This window comes from Monopterus albus, unplaced genomic scaffold (genome assembly GCF_001952655.1).
Source record: "Monopterus albus unplaced genomic scaffold, M_albus_1.0 scaffold25.1, whole genome shotgun sequence".
NCBI lineage: Eukaryota > Metazoa > Chordata > Actinopteri > Synbranchiformes > Synbranchidae > Monopterus > Monopterus albus.
The window spans coordinates 1,704,368-1,724,195 of NW_018127905.1; the positions used below are offsets into that span (position 1 = coordinate 1,704,368).

The 19,828-nt window shown below is 39.7% G+C and overlaps 1 protein-coding gene across 1 annotated transcript in view; it reads right to left on the reverse strand.

The window, feature by feature from the left end:
- Positions 1–19,618, reverse strand: part of adam19a (ADAM metallopeptidase domain 19a) — a 173,075-nt gene extending 153,457 nt beyond the window's left edge. The window contains exons 1-2 of the mRNA XM_020594848.1: positions 19,593–19,618; positions 19,242–19,487 (exon numbers count right to left, since the gene is read on the reverse strand). Of these exons, the coding sequence (XP_020450504.1) occupies positions 19,242–19,371 (130 nt within the window). The 5' untranslated portion in view covers positions 19,372–19,487; positions 19,593–19,618. The remainder of the gene's footprint in view (positions 1–19,241; positions 19,488–19,592) is intronic.
- Positions 19,619–19,828: the final 210 nt, after the last annotated feature.

A 19,828-nucleotide genomic window follows, 5' to 3' on the forward strand; every position in this document is an offset into this window, starting at 1 on the left:
CAGCAGGAGAAAAATAAAGCAGCAGTGCATGGGTGGATGGACGGAAGGATGGATATGTAGATGGAAGCGGATTAGAAAAGGCAAATTGATGATAAGGGCTGCTCCTCAAACCAAGATCCTAAACTTCATTCCTCAGTTTAGCAGAGAGCTCACTGGATACACCATCCTATCTGGCAGCCCAAATGCCAACCTCAGGGCATCTGTTCAGAGTTAGAGATAGAGCTCTCTATAATAACTGCTTTATTTCATGTCTCGTTCCCTCCTCGCCATCTTGTCTTCTATTACAGCTCTGTTAGTACTGCTTGATAGTTTCATTTCCACTTGTGTGGAAAGTAGAGGCTGCAGAGCACCAAGACGTTTCAAAGTTTCACAGCATTCTGACCTCTACAACCACCCTGAGGCAGAAGGGGAATGAAGAGTTCCACAAAGTTTGAGAGATGCAGTTCAACATGTCTACCAAGACAGCTGCCCCTTGGTCCAAAGACAATCAATTTAGTTTAAGAAGGAGTTCTACTCCATACCGTGCATTTTTCCAGCTCCTCTACAAGCTGGCAACTCTATTAACTGAAAACCTCATGGTGGAAAAGGGTTAAGAGGTGAAGCTGTCTCTCACAGCTCCCTGAAGAACAGCAGCCCACAATACACATTTAAAGTGAAGCATTGCACTGAACCTGGTTTTAAAGTCAACACATCGACAAAACCAGAGAGCTCTGACAAATTGTACTACATGATTTAATCCACTCGGGACTCTGGTAGTCATTAGGAAAAGTATGTCAGTGATTAGGGATAACCTCTGCTATTGTACACCTGCTCTGAATTTAAACTGAGAAGTGAACTAAGGGAGAAGTTATGGCTTCATCATTAACATGGGCCTGTGAGACCTCGGACTTCTCCCTTCCATCTTACATGGAAGTGGTGCTTCTGCATTGCAGTTCCCAGAGATCACATGTCCAAAAAACAGCATGGCTAGTGTTGTGACATACAGCGGCTTCAAAAAACATTCAGACCCCCTCACTTTGTGCACAATTTAGTGCTGTAGGTGCAGATGTAGATTTTGCCATTTTGCCCATCAGTCTACACTCAACATCCCATGGTGACAAAGTGAAAACTTTATATTTTTGCAAATTTATTTAAAAAAATTCACACTTGCAAAAGTATTCAAACCTTTGAAAGGCCTTCAGTACTTTGTAGAAGCCCCTTTGGGAGCAGTTACAGCTTCGGGTCTTCTTGTCTCTACACACTTTGCACACTTGGATTTGGGTAGTTTATCCAAATGTTCCTGACAGATTCTCCCAAACTCTGTCAACAAGCACTTCCACTGACCCCTTGTTGCGCTGCAGGATGGGAATTGTATGATGTCAGTTGACCTGTACTAGGGACTAAAACATGAGACATCTAAGTTAGAAGCTGACCGCATCAGCAGGCCAATATCATCTTATGATCTTAGCTTAAGAGCGACATAGTGCAACTAGCAGTATACGGTATACATGCCATTGCAAAGGTTTTAGGCACTTTACATGTTTTGATTCTAGTCCAAAACACAAGACCAACATCTGATTGGTCCTAAATTCATTCTGCAGAATGAGACTAAGACTAAGCATCCAGTCAGGTCATTAAGAAGTCTTTTCAAGGAGTCTGCAACAGATGGTGTGGCCCCACAGAGCCCTGATCTTAACATCATAGACATACTTAAGGAGACAGAAGACACTGAGACAACCGAAATCCACATAAAATCTGTGGCAAGTTCTCTGAGAAGCCTGTAAAACTGTACAAGTGTACATGGATGAGAATCGATGCTGCTTTAAAAGCATACGAAGTGCAGTGATAAGTAGAAACTCTTTATAGCAGGTTTTTAGAAAAGCGTTCTGTCTAAAACCTTTGCACAGTACGACAGTGTGTTACTGTAGATGTTGAGTACTGCAGAAATGCCAGAGATACATACTACTGTTAATTTATTTTTATTTAATTTAGAAATAGAGATTGTTGACTAAATTTCACATAGAGTGGTATTTTTCTATTTTAAAATATCTTGGTCAGTAAAGGATAGCATTTATTTAAGGACATTCCTAATAGAGAATTTATAGTCAGTACTTATAACATATGAACACCAGCAAATATATAAATAAAACAAAGGGTGTGGACAGCAGGGAAATGTGCCATCGTTGCTCTATTGACAGTCACAACACGTCTTTCTTGATGTTTAATTGTGGAATCGAGCTTTATTGCACCAAGGGTTACAGCTCATTTCCTTCACCTACAGTAGATTATACACCTCAGTGACCCATCAGAAAACTGTGAAACTTCTAATAACTGCAAAAGAGTGAAGTGTTCTGAGAAAAATGTTTTGTATTCTTAGGGTACGGCGCTGTTTCAGGTTGGTTTTTCTGTCTGCTGTTTTGCCTGCCTTTATTTTATGAAAACTGAGTGCACATGATTACCCCTAAGTCAAAGAAACGTAAACGCAAAATTGAGGCCTTTTTGTTAGTCAGAGCATTAATTGTGGCCACAAAATTAGGTAGAATCCATTTAGATTTCAGGAGGCCCAAATGCTGAAAATCAGCTAAATACAGCTCAATTACCCACATGCAACAGCTTGTGAGGTACAAATGTACAAGCTGTGTTTTGGAACTTAAATCTACAGTATGCAGTCCAGCTCACACCAAACAAGGTATTCTGCTTGGAAAGCATTCACCAGCAGCAAAAGTGATTCCCTGAAGCACTGAAATTTGAAAAGTTAAGTAAAACTTACTTTATTTACTTTACTTACAGTAATTATCATAAATAGCATAAATAATGTGGGTTGTAGTGAAAAGCCTCTCTTGGAAGAAGACACCCCTGAGGAAAATGCTTGACATTCTGGCTTTGTATGGACTGAATGGACCTGGACAGTGTTGAGTGTTGCTTGTAATGTTTGGCTTTACAAAGCATAAATAGCGGCTGACAGAGTAGCTGCTGCAGCCTGAAATGCTCTGCTTTGACAGCCTGTCTTCAACTTTTCTCTCAACTGGTAGTCAACAGATATAATCAGTGTGGCAGTGAAGCAGTTTTACCAAATTACACAACCTTATTTTCATACTTCCTGAACATGCAGATCGTTTTGGTTTTGCCAAGGTTTCTCAATATGTCTCTGAGGTTGTTTTAAGATCATAGAATTATCTCGGAGAGAGGAATCACAGCATCTGGACAAAACCAAAGCGAACTACATGATGCTTTATCATACATGCTTTAATATTTTAGCTTAATTATAACTGAACATGGAACTTTTCCAAATGTGAAATGATGCAATGATACAGTTTAATTTTTAACCACATAGTAAGAACCTCAGTGCTTTTTATTTGGTGAACAGAAAACAACTCTCTCCTTTCACATGCATATTCTTGGATCTGATAAAAACTAATGTAAAACACTTTTCAATTTTACACTACATTTATTTTTCACTGTTTTAGAAAAACAGGCTAATATTTGGCAAAAAAAAAAGTACGGCCAACAGAATGCATCATACACTAAGAGTTAGTGAAGGCGCAACAGCAGGGATGTGCTGATTCAGGGAGCACATGACATTAAATTGCTTTTTTAAAAAGTTGATTAATGTTGATGCAGAGAAAATAAGCAGTGCTATATTTTGTCAAAATGATGCATGTCAGCCCAAAATATTTATTAAGAGAGCTGGATACAGCTCAGCCACTCAGTCTTGCTGTAAATTTATCCCTGTGGCCATTCATGGCATTAGAATTGAAAAATGCAAACAAGGTCGTTTTTTTTGTGTGAATTTTGATCCATGAATGTTAAAGCTTTCCCAAAGCCTAAACAGCTAGCCATCCCAGTGTAAAGTAAATGACCTGAAAGGAAATGTGCATGCAAGGCCTGCATGAGAAACACTAATGCATGAAGTATGTTGCACAGTGTGTTTATGTACTAAGTAAGAAACTGGGTCCCATCTTTGAGTCCGGTATCCATTTCTTACAGTACATCCATTGTCACATACAACCAAGTACAGTGAAGTATGACCTGACATTTAAGAAATGGGGGTGGGTTTTGTGACACGCATCAGAAAGCTAAACAAATACTATAATACTTAATAATAATGCAATGTTTCTACTATGTTTACTTTCTGATTGTGATTAAATAATATATAACAGGAGGCTGTGCAAGTTAACTTCAAACTCACTGTGATAACAAACAGCACTGCCTGTAACATACAACTGACTGAATGTCTGTAGCCTGCTACACAACATACTGTACGACAGCGGTTTGTAACCTTTGGTAGGAATGTGACCCTCTGCTAGGATTAAATGATATCGCGACCCCCACCCAGAACGTCAACATTTAGGAGTGCATAATATCACAGTCAGCGATGTAAAGGTTTTATTCTTACTTTGAACTGGAAACTGTCTACGGCTCAATCCTGTCCTCTCTGCTGGACACACACCTGCCCTGCTACAGCAGAGCTGCTGGTGTCAGGATCCAACAAATTTTCATAAGCAGGATTTTGTTGCACATATCAATTGGTGACATCTCAGTAAAATACAACCTTGTGTCTGTGTGCGATGGGGAGGGAGAAGCACTCATAAACACACTCAGCAGAACAGAGACTTAGAGCTCGCAGGAAGCTTTAATTTAGTCATCATCACTTATTTTAACATATCCTTGAACTGCTGAAGACATGCACAGTATAGGAAAACACGACAACAAGTGTGCAGAACAGAGAATTAGAGCTCGCAGGAAGCTTTAATTTAGTCATCATCACTTATTTTAACATATCCTTGAACTGCTGAAGACATGCACAGTATAGGAAAACACGACAACAAGTGCAAGTACTAGTCTGTACTCAATTTAATACCAATCCTTTCAATAGCTGTTGAGATATTTCACTCTGGACCAGCGGCCCATCCAACATTCCATCCGTACAGCCACGCCACCATCTCTAAAAGGATGTAAATACCACAGTGGAGTCCACTAGCAGGTGAAGCCTAACTATGATACCCTTATTGTTCAAGTGGTCTAATTTACAATACAGTGTGAATTCAGCCTTCTTTCAAAAAACACATCCTGTCCAAACAATCTGTCCTTGTTTATACACTCACTCTTTTAATGACCCAACATCAAATACCCTGCCCTTCTCCATAACTAATACACACACCTATCACATTCATCTTATTCATTTATATTTACTGCCTTCTTTCCTCCGTGGACCCTGAGGGATTCACATCTGACATGAAGAGAGAAAGCCAGAGAACTTGTGCACACACCCAGTACTCATGTGGTGAGCTCTCACTGCAGGGTACTATGGAAAAACAATGAGACGAGATCTATATCTGACAGCTGCACCAGCAGCTGGAAGAAAAGGAGGAGGACAGGAGAAAAGGGTAGTCAGAGAAAGGAGGAATAATAAAACGACAAATACTTTTTCTTATTGAGAAATGAGTGTGTGATTTCATTTTGTAAATGGATAGAGTGAGAGTGGAGAGAGTTCCCTATGGTGCCTAAAAAGGGAAGAGATAAAGTGGGTAATTTCAACAGAGGGGGGGCAGGGACCTGCCATTTCAAACTCACTTCTGTTTGCCTTATAACCATCTGTCCTTGTGCTCTCTGAGAGGAAACCACCTGTAATGACAGCTCTGGCCTGTTTGCATTGCTACTGCATGACTGTCTCATATCAGGCAGGCCCACAGGGCTCCTAACTATTTTCACAGTTCTCCCAGTATTGTCCCACAATTCAATCAAAGTTGTCCCAAACTGAATGTAGTCCAAATTCAGTCTTTGGTTTTCTACATTATTACTGTCTGTTATTGTTTTCTATCATTATTATAAAATCATTCAAAGAGACCTCTAAGATAAAACATCATTAGATTGTGGTTCATATTTGCTTGAGGCATTTGAAGCTATCTGCAAATAGAAAAGTAGAAGTTTTGTTATACTGTGTATAGTCTGTAGTATACTTACTAGGTAATGTTACTTTATTAGCTCATTAATTTATACAACCTAAACAACAAGACTCGTAAAACGTATTAAGTTTAGACAAGTACTTACAGATTCAGAGCCTCATAAATTCCTAAATTAAAATAACTTTGGAAATCAGCCTACCAGTGAACAACTCACAGTAGGGCTAAGCCATTTATATGACTGAGGTCAGTTGTTTTATGATATTAGCAGGATCTAAAGAAAACTCCCTTTCTTACCTATCAACAGGTGAAAACAAGTGTGTTTACATGGACATGAGTATCCCGGTTGTGATAGGGTTTTTGAAGTAACCCATTTTTGTGTTTGCATATGTAAACATCATATCCTGATTTCAGAAACCTGTATAGACTCTTATCCTGGTTTTAAGAAACCCGTGACATGCACTGTCCTGCTGACAGTGACTGAACTGACAGAACCGAACTGGAAATCAGTGCTGACTGATTTCCAAACTGACAAAGTGCTGTTCACATTGAAGCTAGAATATGTTGATTATATATAGTGTATAACCTAAATATTTTCCAATAAATGTAAGGAAATTACCTTCTGTCTATTGCAAACAAAGCTATTGTAAATGAAAATTAATTCTAGTCAATGGATTAAGGATATGAAATCGCCATTTTTGTCCATCTATTCAAATTTTTAATAACATTAAAACATGTTTTTAAACATTTTCCATCATTTATGGAAAAAAATCAAAAACTGACATATCTCCATTACAAAAGTAATCAACACTCAATTCAGTAAAGTTATCAAATACAGCTTTGAGTCACTTGAGTACACAAACTTTGCATATCTGAACTTCAAGCATTTTATAATATTCTTTCTCACTATTTTTATACATCATTTGTTCTGTTTCTATAAAATGAACAAAAAGCCAAAGAATCAAAACATTTTACAGACTGGGTGAGACATACAGTCACAGTATATCTGCCTCTTAAGCCGCTGCAGCCCACATCACACTGTAAAACCACCGTACAAATCAATAGTTGTTGGAATACATCACTGATGCTATTCACATGTGTAAGTAATCCCTCCTGCTGTACTGTGGAGTTAAAGGTGTTCTCCCAAAGCACCTATTTCATTTAAACGGAAATAGACCGCTTAACTATTCCAAAATGCAATGAGCTCACATTCATTTTGCTGGGCACCTCAGCAAGAATGTACTGTCTCTGTGATTTCATCATAAAAAATTCATGATAAAGTCTACTGTATGTTATTCACTTTGTCTCTGGGATATCAAACAAAGCAATTACAAATGTACAATAGGTCTGAGGCAGTTTCAGTAAAATGAGGAATTACTCTTTTACTGAGAAGAAAGAAAGACCTGTGTTGAAGAGAGTTTTATACACATTTATACCCACGCAGTCCATGCATGGGTTTGCATGAAAAATTATGTTGAAACAGAGAAGTTAGATAGGACGCTGGGGGAAGGATGACACGGTTGGGAAAACAGACAGGCATTGCAGTTTGCTAAACGTTTTTTTGAGGTTTGTTCAATTTTCAAATGCATTCAAAATGCCCAAAGTTGGAGTTCAGCACTCAGCAAACAATTTTTGCAGAGAGAAAAATGAGTATTGACAGGAGCGCCAAAATTGCTGGGGAAAATACCACAAACCTGAAGAGACACCTCAAAGTGCACCACACTGAAATTGATCCATCATTAAGATTAGAAATAATGTTACATTACTTTCTTTAGTTTCACACACTAATGCATAGGCTACTGCATGAGCGTTGACATGCACCCGTGGCTACCAGGGTGTACAAACCCTGACCACTACTCCTTAGCTTGTATTTTGCTTTGGCATTCTGGATTAGAACAACAAATCAAGCTTGCAGACAACACAGCGGTCATCGGTCTCATCTAAGATGGTGACGAGTCAGCCTACAGAAGGGAGGTTGAACAGCTGGTCATGTAGTGTGGTCACAACAACTCGTTGAAAACAGTGGAAATGACAGTGGATTTTAGGAGAAGCTCTCCTACCCTGTCTCTGTTCACTATACTGAGTAGCACAGGATGTTCTTCCTACACCAGGAAGTTCGACCTGCCCCAGGAGCTGCTGATTCAGTCCTACAGAGGAATCATTGAGTCTGTTCTCTGCTATTCCATGTTTGGTTTGGCTCAGCAACCCAACAGAACAGGAACAGACTCCAGTGACAATCAGAGCTACAGAAAGAATCATCGCTGCCAGCCTGCCCTCCATGGAGGACCTGTACACCTCACAGGTCTGAGGAGGGCTGAGAAGATTTCTGCAGACCCCTCACACCCTGGACACAAACAGTTTGAACTCCTCCCCTCTGGATGGCGCTACAGGTCACCAAGACAACCAGGCACAGAGATGGTTTCCTCCCATGAGTCATCTCACTTATGAAAGGTAAGTCTATGTTTAAGGGTACTCTTATTCTTTCAGCCACTACCCACAGCTTGTGACCATAGATGAGGGTTGGAGCATAGAGCGACTGGTAAATTGAGAGCTTTGCCTTTTGGCTCAGCTCCTTCTTCGCCATGACAGTCTGGTACAATGTCGACATTACTGCTCATGCTGCCCCTATCCGCCTGTCAATCTCACACTCGATTTTACCCTCACTCATGAACAAGACCCAAAGATACCTAAACGTCTTCACTTTTTACACATACGGATGCAAAATGACAAAACAATGCAGGGAGGTATAGCAGAGTGCCAGCAGGAGAGACTGTTACATGTCTTTTAAATTCTACCCAGGGTCCTATTGAAACTGAAACTAAAACAAAGTGTCCTGTCAAAGTCAAAATATGCCAGTTTCCACTACTGAGCATTGGAGTAATTGTTAAATTCAAACAGTTTGTGCTGCGAAAAGGAACTCCAATCTCTCTGCCTGCAGGACACTTAAGTTGTCAGGCTGCAGTGATCTTGTCATTTATTAAATACCATTATGTCCCTTGATGCTTTCTCTTAGGGAAAAAAATGTTGGCAGGACTTCAGGAAAAATCCTCTGCTGCACAGTTTTATGTGTCTGGTTTCAGACAGACAGACAACAGACAATTAATCAGCAGTGATTAAGGTTGGAGGTCTAAAGCATTTCTTAAAATCTGAACCAGTCTCAAATACTTTCAAATTCTATACCTAACCAAACTGAGTTCAATGTTGACAAGTAACCTGGACCACAAACCTAAAGATGTTAAATCAGCTTTTGTTAGCAGAGAAGACAAACACCAAAATGTGATTATCACCCTGATCAGTGCTCATAGGTACAACCTGAAAATGACTATGTATCTAAGAAACTAACACAAAAGCTACAGCCTGCTCAGTTTTACATCTTCACAAGCTACTTACTCTAAATGCTGGAAGCCCTGATTCAAACCTAGCAAGTTGATAATCTTAAAATACTGATATGACATGAATCAAAGTGGGAGACAAAGGGCAGATTCTCCTGAAACTGACATAATCAGCAGGATCATTTCTCTAGAGAAGCCCTGCCACTGTTTGCCTAGTTGAACTACAAAGCCACACAGTCCACAGTGGTCACAGAGTGGAGTTACAGAGTGACGCCTCCTTTCCTTTACAAACCATCTTTGATCTCGGGCTGATGTAAACACATCTGCTTGCAAACATCAGCCTAACAACAGGCATAACATTTTCCAGCTGTAACAGTTAATATATTAGCTAAGACTCATATAATTTGGCACTGGTGGGGTTTGTCATTTAACAAGCAAAAGCAACAGTCATCCAGTTGCTACAGATGCAAACCCAACTATATATTGTTTTATCAAGATAAAAATGCTTAATATCAGAATCAGAATCAGAACCAGCTTAGTTGGCCAGGTGGCTTGGACACATGAGGAATTTGACTCTGTAACAGTGGATCTCAATGTGCATGTACAATGTACAATGTGCTGTGGCTCAGGAGGTCGAGCGGGTCGTCTTCTAACCGGAAGATTAGCAGTTTGGTTCCCGCCTTGTCGAGTCCACATGTTGAAGTGTCCTTGAGCAAGACACTGAACTGGTATTAAATAGTATGAAAACGCTTTGGGTGTGCTGCAATGCATAGAAAAATACTATACAAGTATAAGACCATTTACCATTCCGTAAAGATATGAAAAGATAAAACTGAAAAAACAAGAAATGTGCAAACAAGAAAATAATATTTGATGTTTCTAACATTATTTATCTAAAATATGAGGATTTGCTTTCTCTACTATTTTTGCAAATGGATATCTTAAATAGGGTGCAATATCTCTATTGTGTTTGCAAGGCAAAACAAATTATTTCAAAACATCTTTCCTGCCATTTTCTGACACAATAAACAATTATATGAAAACAAACTTTCAATAATGAAAATAATGGTTAGTAGCAGCTATTTTTCAGATGCCTGTTGGCATCCTCAAACAGTGAGACACATTTTAAATTTAACCCAATCACAATATAAGATAATCCACAAATCTCACTGTCAGTTGTCAGTCTCCCAGAACACATTAGTGGCCCGCACATGCGACAGCAATAAATGGGATGCAAGCAGCATCCCTCTGAGCTGAGCTGCAGCTCACTGATGTTGTGACATCACCAGTCTCTCTCTCCTCTCAGCGCTCTTCCTTCAGGAAGGAGATGTAATCGGACCCTTCATGTCTGCATGAGGGAGGGATCACTTCCACAAAGTTAAAACTTCCGGGAATGTCCTCGGCTCAGAGGTGATTCTGTTGTCTCATGTGCACAGGCTCCATTTTGAAAGAAGCGAAAGATAATTCATCCAATTAAAAGTCATTTAAATACCCGCAATTAAAGGATGTGCCCTTTAAGACACACTCTTTGATAGTGTCAACACCCCCGTGTACGTGAGGTTGGTGTCAAAACATCTTATCTGTTCCAGCAGACCTTTGTCATTCCGGCCCTATGCAGAAAACACACATAATGCTCAAGGGAGACTTTCTCAAAAGGCAGTCCGCACAAAAATCTCCATATTACTTTTGTTCTCTCATGAAAACACTTCACTCAAGGGCCACTTATTAGGTGTTCCCAGAACTTTAAACTATCTTTATCAACAGATTACGTTTGCTTATAGCGCTGGATCGATGACTTTAGCCTTTTGCACTGATAAATAAAGCTTGGCATTGAAAACAAAACCATAACTGAAAAAGCAAACATTTGCACTGAAGCATTTGTACTGAAAAAAAAACACTTCTAACTGTTTTGGCATGGAGGGGAGGGCTTTGAGGGGCTGGGCTAAGGAGAGTGTGATTTGCATACTCTGGCTAAGATCCATGAGGAGAGGACAGCCCTGTCCCATGAGTCACTGTCCGCATCGAGGCTTCTGTCTGCTGAGCATGGCCGCACAGTTACTGCAGCAGCTTCCCCGACTTCAGCTGGAGCTCTCAACAGAGATTTATCTTAACAAAAACTCAGAAGATTGTTATTTTTCGAGTATTAATTTTTTTTTAATGCCACTGTTTTTTACAAATACAGAGGCTTCATTGTCAATGTTTGTTTTTTCAGTTACAATTTTGATTTCAATGCCAAGCTTTATTTTTCAGTGCCAAAGACTAAAGTCATCGATCTGGCGCCATATTTGCTCAGCTGTCTTGGAGACAGCTCAGTAATCATCATGTCACCAATTTTCATGAGAGCAGGGGACACTATTTTGCTGATAAAGACCGTGATGTGCAGTTAAAAGGTCCAAATAACTGCTCTGGTTACTAGAATGATTTCAGATTATATGTTTCCTCTTAGTGTTGTCGAGGGAGAAGAATTTCAAAGGCTGATGGAGTGTGGAACTCGAATACGCCATGCCTTCACAAATTACACAATTACCAGGCGAATGGAGAAAAAGTACAACAAAGCTGCTCAAAAAATGACTCTGATGGAAGCCAAGAAAGTAGCAATAACAACTGATGCATGGACAGCTCTCACATTGGAGTCATATGTCACTTTGTTTGTTTGTTTTTAGTCAGGGTGGCGGGCACGCAGCTCACTGAATAATTGACCTAAATTGGGTTGACAACAATTCTAATGCCCATCCCTAACAAAACACAAAGACTGACTATTAGCAAGGACACAGAAGATTGACCATCTTAGTCTGACATTGAACACAACACCTTCACATATTAAGAAATGTATTTAAAAGCAGGGGTTGATCTCTTTTCAAAGTACAACTCCAAGAAAGTTCTACCTATGAACTACGAGTTCAGAATGACCACAAAAGACAGTCAGTAATACCTTGACCTTCACCATCTGTGGGGATCAAAAGAAATGAAATCCCTCACACTGCAGAACGTTGATCTCCATTTTTAGAGATCTTAAAAGGGGAGCCTGGCCAAAGGGTCACACTGAACATGATGCTGCCTTGTACTTTGGGTCTTTGTGTACAGGACAACATCACAGATTTTTGTCTTTTCATTCAATTTTGTGCGGAAAGAAGATAAAATGTCACTGCAATTAATAATGCAGACTTATTTCATAGTACAAGTGATGTGTTAAACTACTCTAAAAACATCAGAAATTCATGTTTTAAAATGTTGTGACATTCACTAGAAAAATATTTAAGGAAATGTTGACTAGATAGTGCTTTCAAAGTGAATGGTTTGCTATCCTCCTTTTATATAATAACTCAGACAGCATCCAACACTTGCTTCCAGAGTAGATGCCATTCAGTTATCTGTTGTGTAAGAGGGGCCCCTTTCTCAGTTCGTTATAAAACACTGTGTCAAACATTAGGATGATGTAGTAGAACTACATGACACTCCATCCTTGTACAGAGACTGACAGCGTGGAAGCTCTCAGAAACAGCACGCTCTCTGGCAGGCCCTCACCTACACACTACAGACCCACAGAGCATTAAGCATAACACTTGCAAACTGAATAATGACTAAAAGAATCCCACACAGCAGACCAGAAGAGCCCTCTCACAGTACTTTTGTGGGCGTTACAAATAACATCTTATTAGATTTTAAACAAAACATTCTTCAAGGCTGCAACCTCTCTGTTACGCCAGACTGGTGCTGACCATTGGCGTGAAAAGTTGAGCTGGACATTGTCAGGAATGTGTTGCTGATGAACGCTTGCATGTTTAAACGTCGAGCCTCAGCTCTTCGGCCCCTACCCATCCGCCCCGGAAATAACCCACATTTTCAAGAGCTTCAAATCATCCCATACAGATTCCTCTGGGCTCTGAGAACAGCCCTTGCGCTGCAAAAGCATGTGGAACACAGGCTCCAGGCAGGCTGCGCTCTGTGCCTGGTAACTGGGCTGTGTTGCAGGCACATTTTGTAGACAACTGCTGAGCACAAAGTTTATTTGAATCCCAGCACAGCAAAGTGCATTAGGAGTATGGAGGGCTTTTTTAACCTTCTGATGACATGTCTGAGATTGAGAAGGTGGGAAAAAAACCGACAAGGAGAGCATACAGGAAGGGAGCAGAGTACGGAGATAACGATCCTTAAAAATTTGCAAACATATGAGCCCATCTGGCAACTCTGGGGGAAATCAGGGGACAGCATCATGAGGCAGCTCTGGTCATGTAATGTCAGATCACAATGTGGCAACATGATATCATGACATCAGGTAATGAAAGCCTAGACTTTAGGCAGTGATGTCAGGACTTCATATAATGCTGTCCAGACTGTCACACAACCATTAATGAATCTCCAGATCTAAATGTTTCATGGTGTAGGTGCAGCATGCCACTGGATGTGCAGTGATCTAAAGCTTTTTCAAGTGCATCTGGGAGTGATAGAGCATGCCACTCAAACTGCACCCACGCATTTGTCTGACTGGGCCAAAATAAATACTCAAACTGAATTAAAACTCTTGTCAGTTCTGCTAGGCTAAAGTATACTTCCCACTGAGATGTACAGTATTTACCCTGAGACACCAAACACGTGTGTGTAGCATTTCATATTTCACTCGCTCAAATGTGCGAACGAGGCAAGAGTAGTCAGCGCTAGTGGCCAACCGATGTCGGTTTTTCAATGGCTGATGCCACAAAGCGCTAACATTGTACAAACCTCAAATTTCTCCCAAATTAAAATCGTATTAATTAAGTTGGAAAATAAAATCATGACCATGCTAGGTCGCACCAAAACAAACACATTAGCTTTACATGCTAATGCACCCAGAAGGAAGAAGGCCACATCTGAATCTAATCTGAGTCCTTTGGCTGCTTTTAACCCTCTCCAGCTCAACAAGCCAAACTAATGTTAACCTTGGTTTTTGTTCTTTTTTCGCTCCACTTTTTAAAAGAACATGACCTCTCCTGTGTGGCAGCCATTGTTTCAAACTTTTAGCTGCCAAAAGCTCCTCCATGACTGCTGTTTGAATTGGCTACTCGCAGCTCGAAAAAAGCTTTTTATAACCTTCATTAGGCGCCAGGCAGGTATCAAACCAGAGGGTGAGAAGCAGGAATAACAATAGAAGGGCTGCAGCCAGCAGGGTGCCATGGAGGAGGGTAGTATAGCTGAGGGACACCACGTGACTTTATTTATCAGACAATGTGTAACTATCTAACTATGCCAAATATCAGCCCGATTAATCAGCCTATCACTCAGCACAACGTGCACGATGAAACAACTGACAAAGAAATAAAGAAATGAGATTTTACATTGGCATAGTTTGAGTGAGAGGGTCATAATATCAGAAAGTTCCAGGTTTGAAAAAAGAGGAATAAAAGCGAACTGGTTTTTTTAAGCGTGCTTGAGTCCATCTTCCTCTCAGCTATCTTTTACACTTATCCACATAATAACATAAGAGATGTAATCCCTGGATGTGCATTACTGGACTGGACTGCTGGTCAGTCTGTCCTGTGCCTCTGTCTTTTGTCTTTTCATAATTTGAAATATGGCATAATTACATTAAAGAAAGCCTAACATAAAGGTTTGAAATATGTTTTGTAGTGATAACAGTTTGAGTCTCTAATTTTGTCAATATATTTTTTCTTTTGTCTTACAGCCATTTTTTACCATGATAACAGAATCACTTTAGTATCTAAACTTAAAACAGCAAAGTGACGGTGCCGGAGTCCTGCCTTTTTAATTATGTATTTCTTCTCTCTTCTCATCCTCATGAGTGGAGTAAGATGACTGGGACAGACCATGATTATCTTAAAATAATAAAAAGCTGGCTCATTTAAGAAGTTATCAAAACCATATGATATGTCACAACAGTGCTGTAACCACATCTTTAGCTAAGAATAACAGGCTTAAAAATCTACATATGGGCACCATTTGTTATCTCAACATAATGTGATATTTAGGCCAGAATCTTGAGCTTGCATATCTTACCACACATGGAGGAAAAGCTGGTCAGGCCAAATATCATTATACAGTCAAAAATGTTTTTATCTTGGAGAACCCTGAGCCATCATAACCTTAAAAACAAGGCTGTGCTCAGAGGACCATACAACAGCTGCCTGCACAGAAGAGGAATGATACTGAGATAATATAGCTTTAATGGATTTGCAAACTACACTCAGGACTGATGATGATGATGGATGTTTGTGCATAACTATATATGGTCAACACAAAGATGCATAATGCACAGCTGGTGAGAAACAGCGGGATATATCACTTTGAATTTCTGAGAACAATTCCAATGGATCTAAAGTATAAAACTAATGGGGCTGGTTACTGAACATCAGCACTGTTTTGGTGCAGTCATAAATGTAGAACTGTAAAATACTGAAATCTAGTATCAGCTGCCTGGTTAGACTTAATATTGTTCACTTGCTAGTTCAAAATCTAAAGCTGATCAATATCTTTATATTAACAATGGATCAAATTAACATGTGTAATGTGAAGTGTAATTCCATTCAGATCTATAACCAGTTCAGCTTTTTGAACTCCATGTTTTCCTTTTCCACCTGCAACATTACTGATTTGGTTCGGTCTCACTGCTTTCATCAAACTCGTTTCAAGCAGCAGCTGCTTCTTCAGTGAATGAGCTCTGGTAATGCCACTGTCCACTACATGCTCAGCACCAGACCCAGACAGACTTTAGCAGCTAAAGACCCAGATGTACAGTGGGTACGGAAAGTATTCAGACCCCCTTAAATTTTTCACTCTTTGTTATATTGCAGCCATATGCTAAAATCATTTAAGTTCATTTTTTTCCTCATTAATGTACACACAGCACCCCATATTGACAGAAAAACACAGAATTTTTGACATTTTTGCAGATTTATTAAAAAAGAAAAACTGAAATATCACATGGTCATAAGTATTCAGCCCCTTTGCTCAGTATTTAGTAGAAGCACAAGTTGGTCAAAAACAGAGCTGAATGGAGAGTGAAGGACACAAACACAAATCCAAAACAATGCTCATGTTGCTTTGTCTGCCTCATGTGTAACTAAGCAAATGTTTGCTAAAAGGTGTCATAAGAATTTTATAGAGTGATGATAACATGTCTGCGTTGTGTTCCCAGCTTGTTCTATTGCCCCCAAGTGGCCCAAAAATCAATTAATGCAGCTTTAAATTATTAAAAATCACAAGGTGTCCTTGTATTTCATTCAGGAAAAGTTACTATACCCTTATGTTTACATATGATTACAACTGAAACAAATAATTGATTAACTGATTACCGGATTTACAGCATATTGACAACAACTATTTTGTTAATTGCTTAAACTTTTAAGTCTCTTTTGTGAAAAAAGCCAAACATTTATTTTTACCTGCATTATATTTCTGAGAATAGACTGAAAGTAAGTTAAATGTTTTTGATGTTTCAGAAAATTGCGATGGGCACTTTTCACCATTTTCTGACATTTTATAGGCCAAACGATCAATCAAGTAAAGAATGTGCAAATTAACTGGCAACAGAAATAACTGATAACTGTTAGTTGAAGCTTTAGATAACATGCCACATCTTAAAGTTGTTGCTTCTTTTGTTAAATGAAAAACACATTTTTATTCCTCAAGATAGGGAAACAAAAAAGAACTGTCTTGGCTTTGGTACCAAAACAAGCAGTGTTGAGAGATGAAGCACTGATGGGAGATGGACGAGGTGACAGTTGGTGACTGTGGTTCTGCTGAAAGCTGCACATTATCCCCCAGTTTAAATGGCAGACAATCCCCACCTTTCTGTATTGTTGTTTTTTGGATGATATTTTTAAAAGGTGCAGTAGGAACAATGAAACAGCCAATTATCACTTTTCTATGTAGAGCGTTTTTTGGCCACTTTTGATCTGTGGCCAATTAACTGATGCATTCCTGGCTGACACCACGCTGCGGAAGAAAATGCTGATACAAAATAACAGAGGCACAGAAAAATGAAACAATAGAGTAAAACATTAAAGGAGGAGGAGGACAGACCGTCTGAGGAGCTGAGAGGGAACGTGGCACAGTCCTCTTCTCTTGGCCCCGCTGTCAGTTAGCAGCAGTGGCAAACAAAAGAAGGAGCACAAATGAAGTGATTTCTAGCCGGTGTCCGTGCTAATATATGACCACTAGTAACAAACTGACCTGGAAAATGAAATATACTGCTGTTCAAATACTGTTGAACTGATCTGTATATTCAGTGTTTATTGTTCAAATGTGAAATTATCCTGCCTCAATACCTGCTTTAAATCCTCAAAAACAGTAATAAAATCATTTGTAGAAGAGATGCCCCAATCGATCAATGGAAATGCTGATCATGCTGGTTTTCAGCATGATCGGCATTTGACCGGCGACTGGCTGATCAATCTGAGCTTTCCGATTCTGTGCCGATCAGATTTAGTCCATTTAGTCCATGTCACACCCCTAATTACAATGTCAATTTCTTTTACAATTAATCGTTTAGACTATAAAATAGCAGAAAACAGTGGAACTTGCAGTGACACTTTATGATTGTATGCCTCCACCAATCAGTCAAATTCAAAGGAATGGGACAGACATGAGGATACAGTAACCTTGACCTTTGACCACCAAAATCTAATCAGTTCATCCCTGATTTCAAGTGCACACCTGTCTCAAATTTGATAAAGTTCCCTCAAGGCTTCTCTGAAATGTCACGTTCACAAGACTGGGCTGAACAGACGTACAACCCAAAAACATAATGAGTTTCCAGTGAGGTGAGGCAGAAGGACTACACTGTCAAACAAGTCAATAGAAACTGTTTTCATTATAGCTACTGACTACTTACTGTTTCACAATGATCAGACATTTTAAAAGAAGTAGCCTACTTTACACACTTTATTTTATATACTTCTTTAGCATCTGACAGTTCAGCACACCTACATAGGGGGCTATTTTAATGGTGATCACATTTGTGTTTTCTCACTGAACACTCAGCCATGTAATAACGTTTATACAAAAGTCAACCACACACACAAACACAGGGGTGGTTAACTAGATTAAGTGGAGACATCTCTTTTAAATGGGGTTATTGTTGGAGTCTTACTTTGCCCTGTTCAGTCCACATGACTGGACAGTGATGGATCTTCACATCAGCCACTATCACAGGGCTGACCTTTCTCTGACTGGCTTAGAGGAGGATGTGCTGAATACAGTCTGCTGAAGTTTTACTGTTGCCATTTCAAGTGTGCTGGCAAGACTCCAAGCCAAGACAGTCCCTTAACAGTGAACAATAAAATCCAATCAGGAGTTTACATCGTGGGGTGTTGGCTGAGAATGTCCAGGACACTGACTGAGGCTGGTTGAAATCCGGGCTTCTCTACTATAGCGGTCTGCTGTAACGTTACTCTCCAGCATTTCTCTCAACTCTGCCTTTTATGGACACGCTACGATAACGAGGCTTAAAAGGCTCCCGCCGTAATTCCGCTTGAAAACCCAGTAGAAAATATGTGACTATTAGTTCATGGACAAACTAATATATCTCCCGTTAGTTTCCACATGAAAGGCAAGCTCAGTTATGTCAACTTTTAAAATCGTTTCACCTTATTTCCACCACCTACCAATATAAGTAGAGGACACAAGGTGCTGCTAGACACCGTGATAAAAGTGGAGGTGTTATCACAGTGATATCCAGTAGTGTTAATGATGTGGACAAATTCTATGGCAGTCTGAACAATGAATTGAGACTAACGATATAGACAAAAAGGTCTCGCATGTCATGTTTGCCTCGAAGCTTTGCTTGATAAGCAAACGCGGTATTTAAAAAAGGAATTCGGAGTCAACAGGCCGCCTTCTTCAAATGACAGATAATTACTCTGAGAAAAGTTTGAGTGCTATCAGCTCAAAACATTCCGCTTAGGCCAAAATCTGCTGTACTGCATGACACATTCAAACCCTTCATGAGTGTTTAGCGACGGAGCTTCCATGTTTCAACACGCAACTGGTAGATGATAAAAGAAGTTTTACAGCGGTTTCGCTCTTTCTTTACCTTCTTCTTCGGCGTCTCCGCTGGCGCTTTCCAGTGTGCCGTTCAGCAACAGAAAAGAAAGAAAAAGCAGTAAACGCGCATATTTTGCCGGTGACAGTTGGGCATTTTTCTGCCTGTGTTTACTGTACATCCCTGTGACCCTCGGTAACGCCGACCGTCCTCCCTTATCTCACCGTTGTTCGCCTCTGCCTCCCTTCTGCCTCCTCCGAGCGTCAAACATGGAAGAATAAAAACAGCACTTCCTGTCTGGACCATCAAAATAAAAACGGGTGAACGCAACTTTTCAAAGTAGGAGATGTAATAAGATTATTTCTTAATCGAGAATTGACGTTTAAAACTATAATAAGATACCTGTGTTTGTGTGAATCCTGAGCTGCTTACACGCTGGTTTTTAATTGGCTGCCATAATTCCAAGGCAAGGCAACTTTATTTATATAGCACGTTTTCATGCACAAAGTCAGTTGAAAGTGCTTAAACAATGCACGCAAATAAATAAAACATTAAAATGCATATGTAGATAAAACAGAATGCAAATTAAAACATACATGCTAAGAAAAAGTAGCAAATCTTTGGGTTAAAGAAAGAAA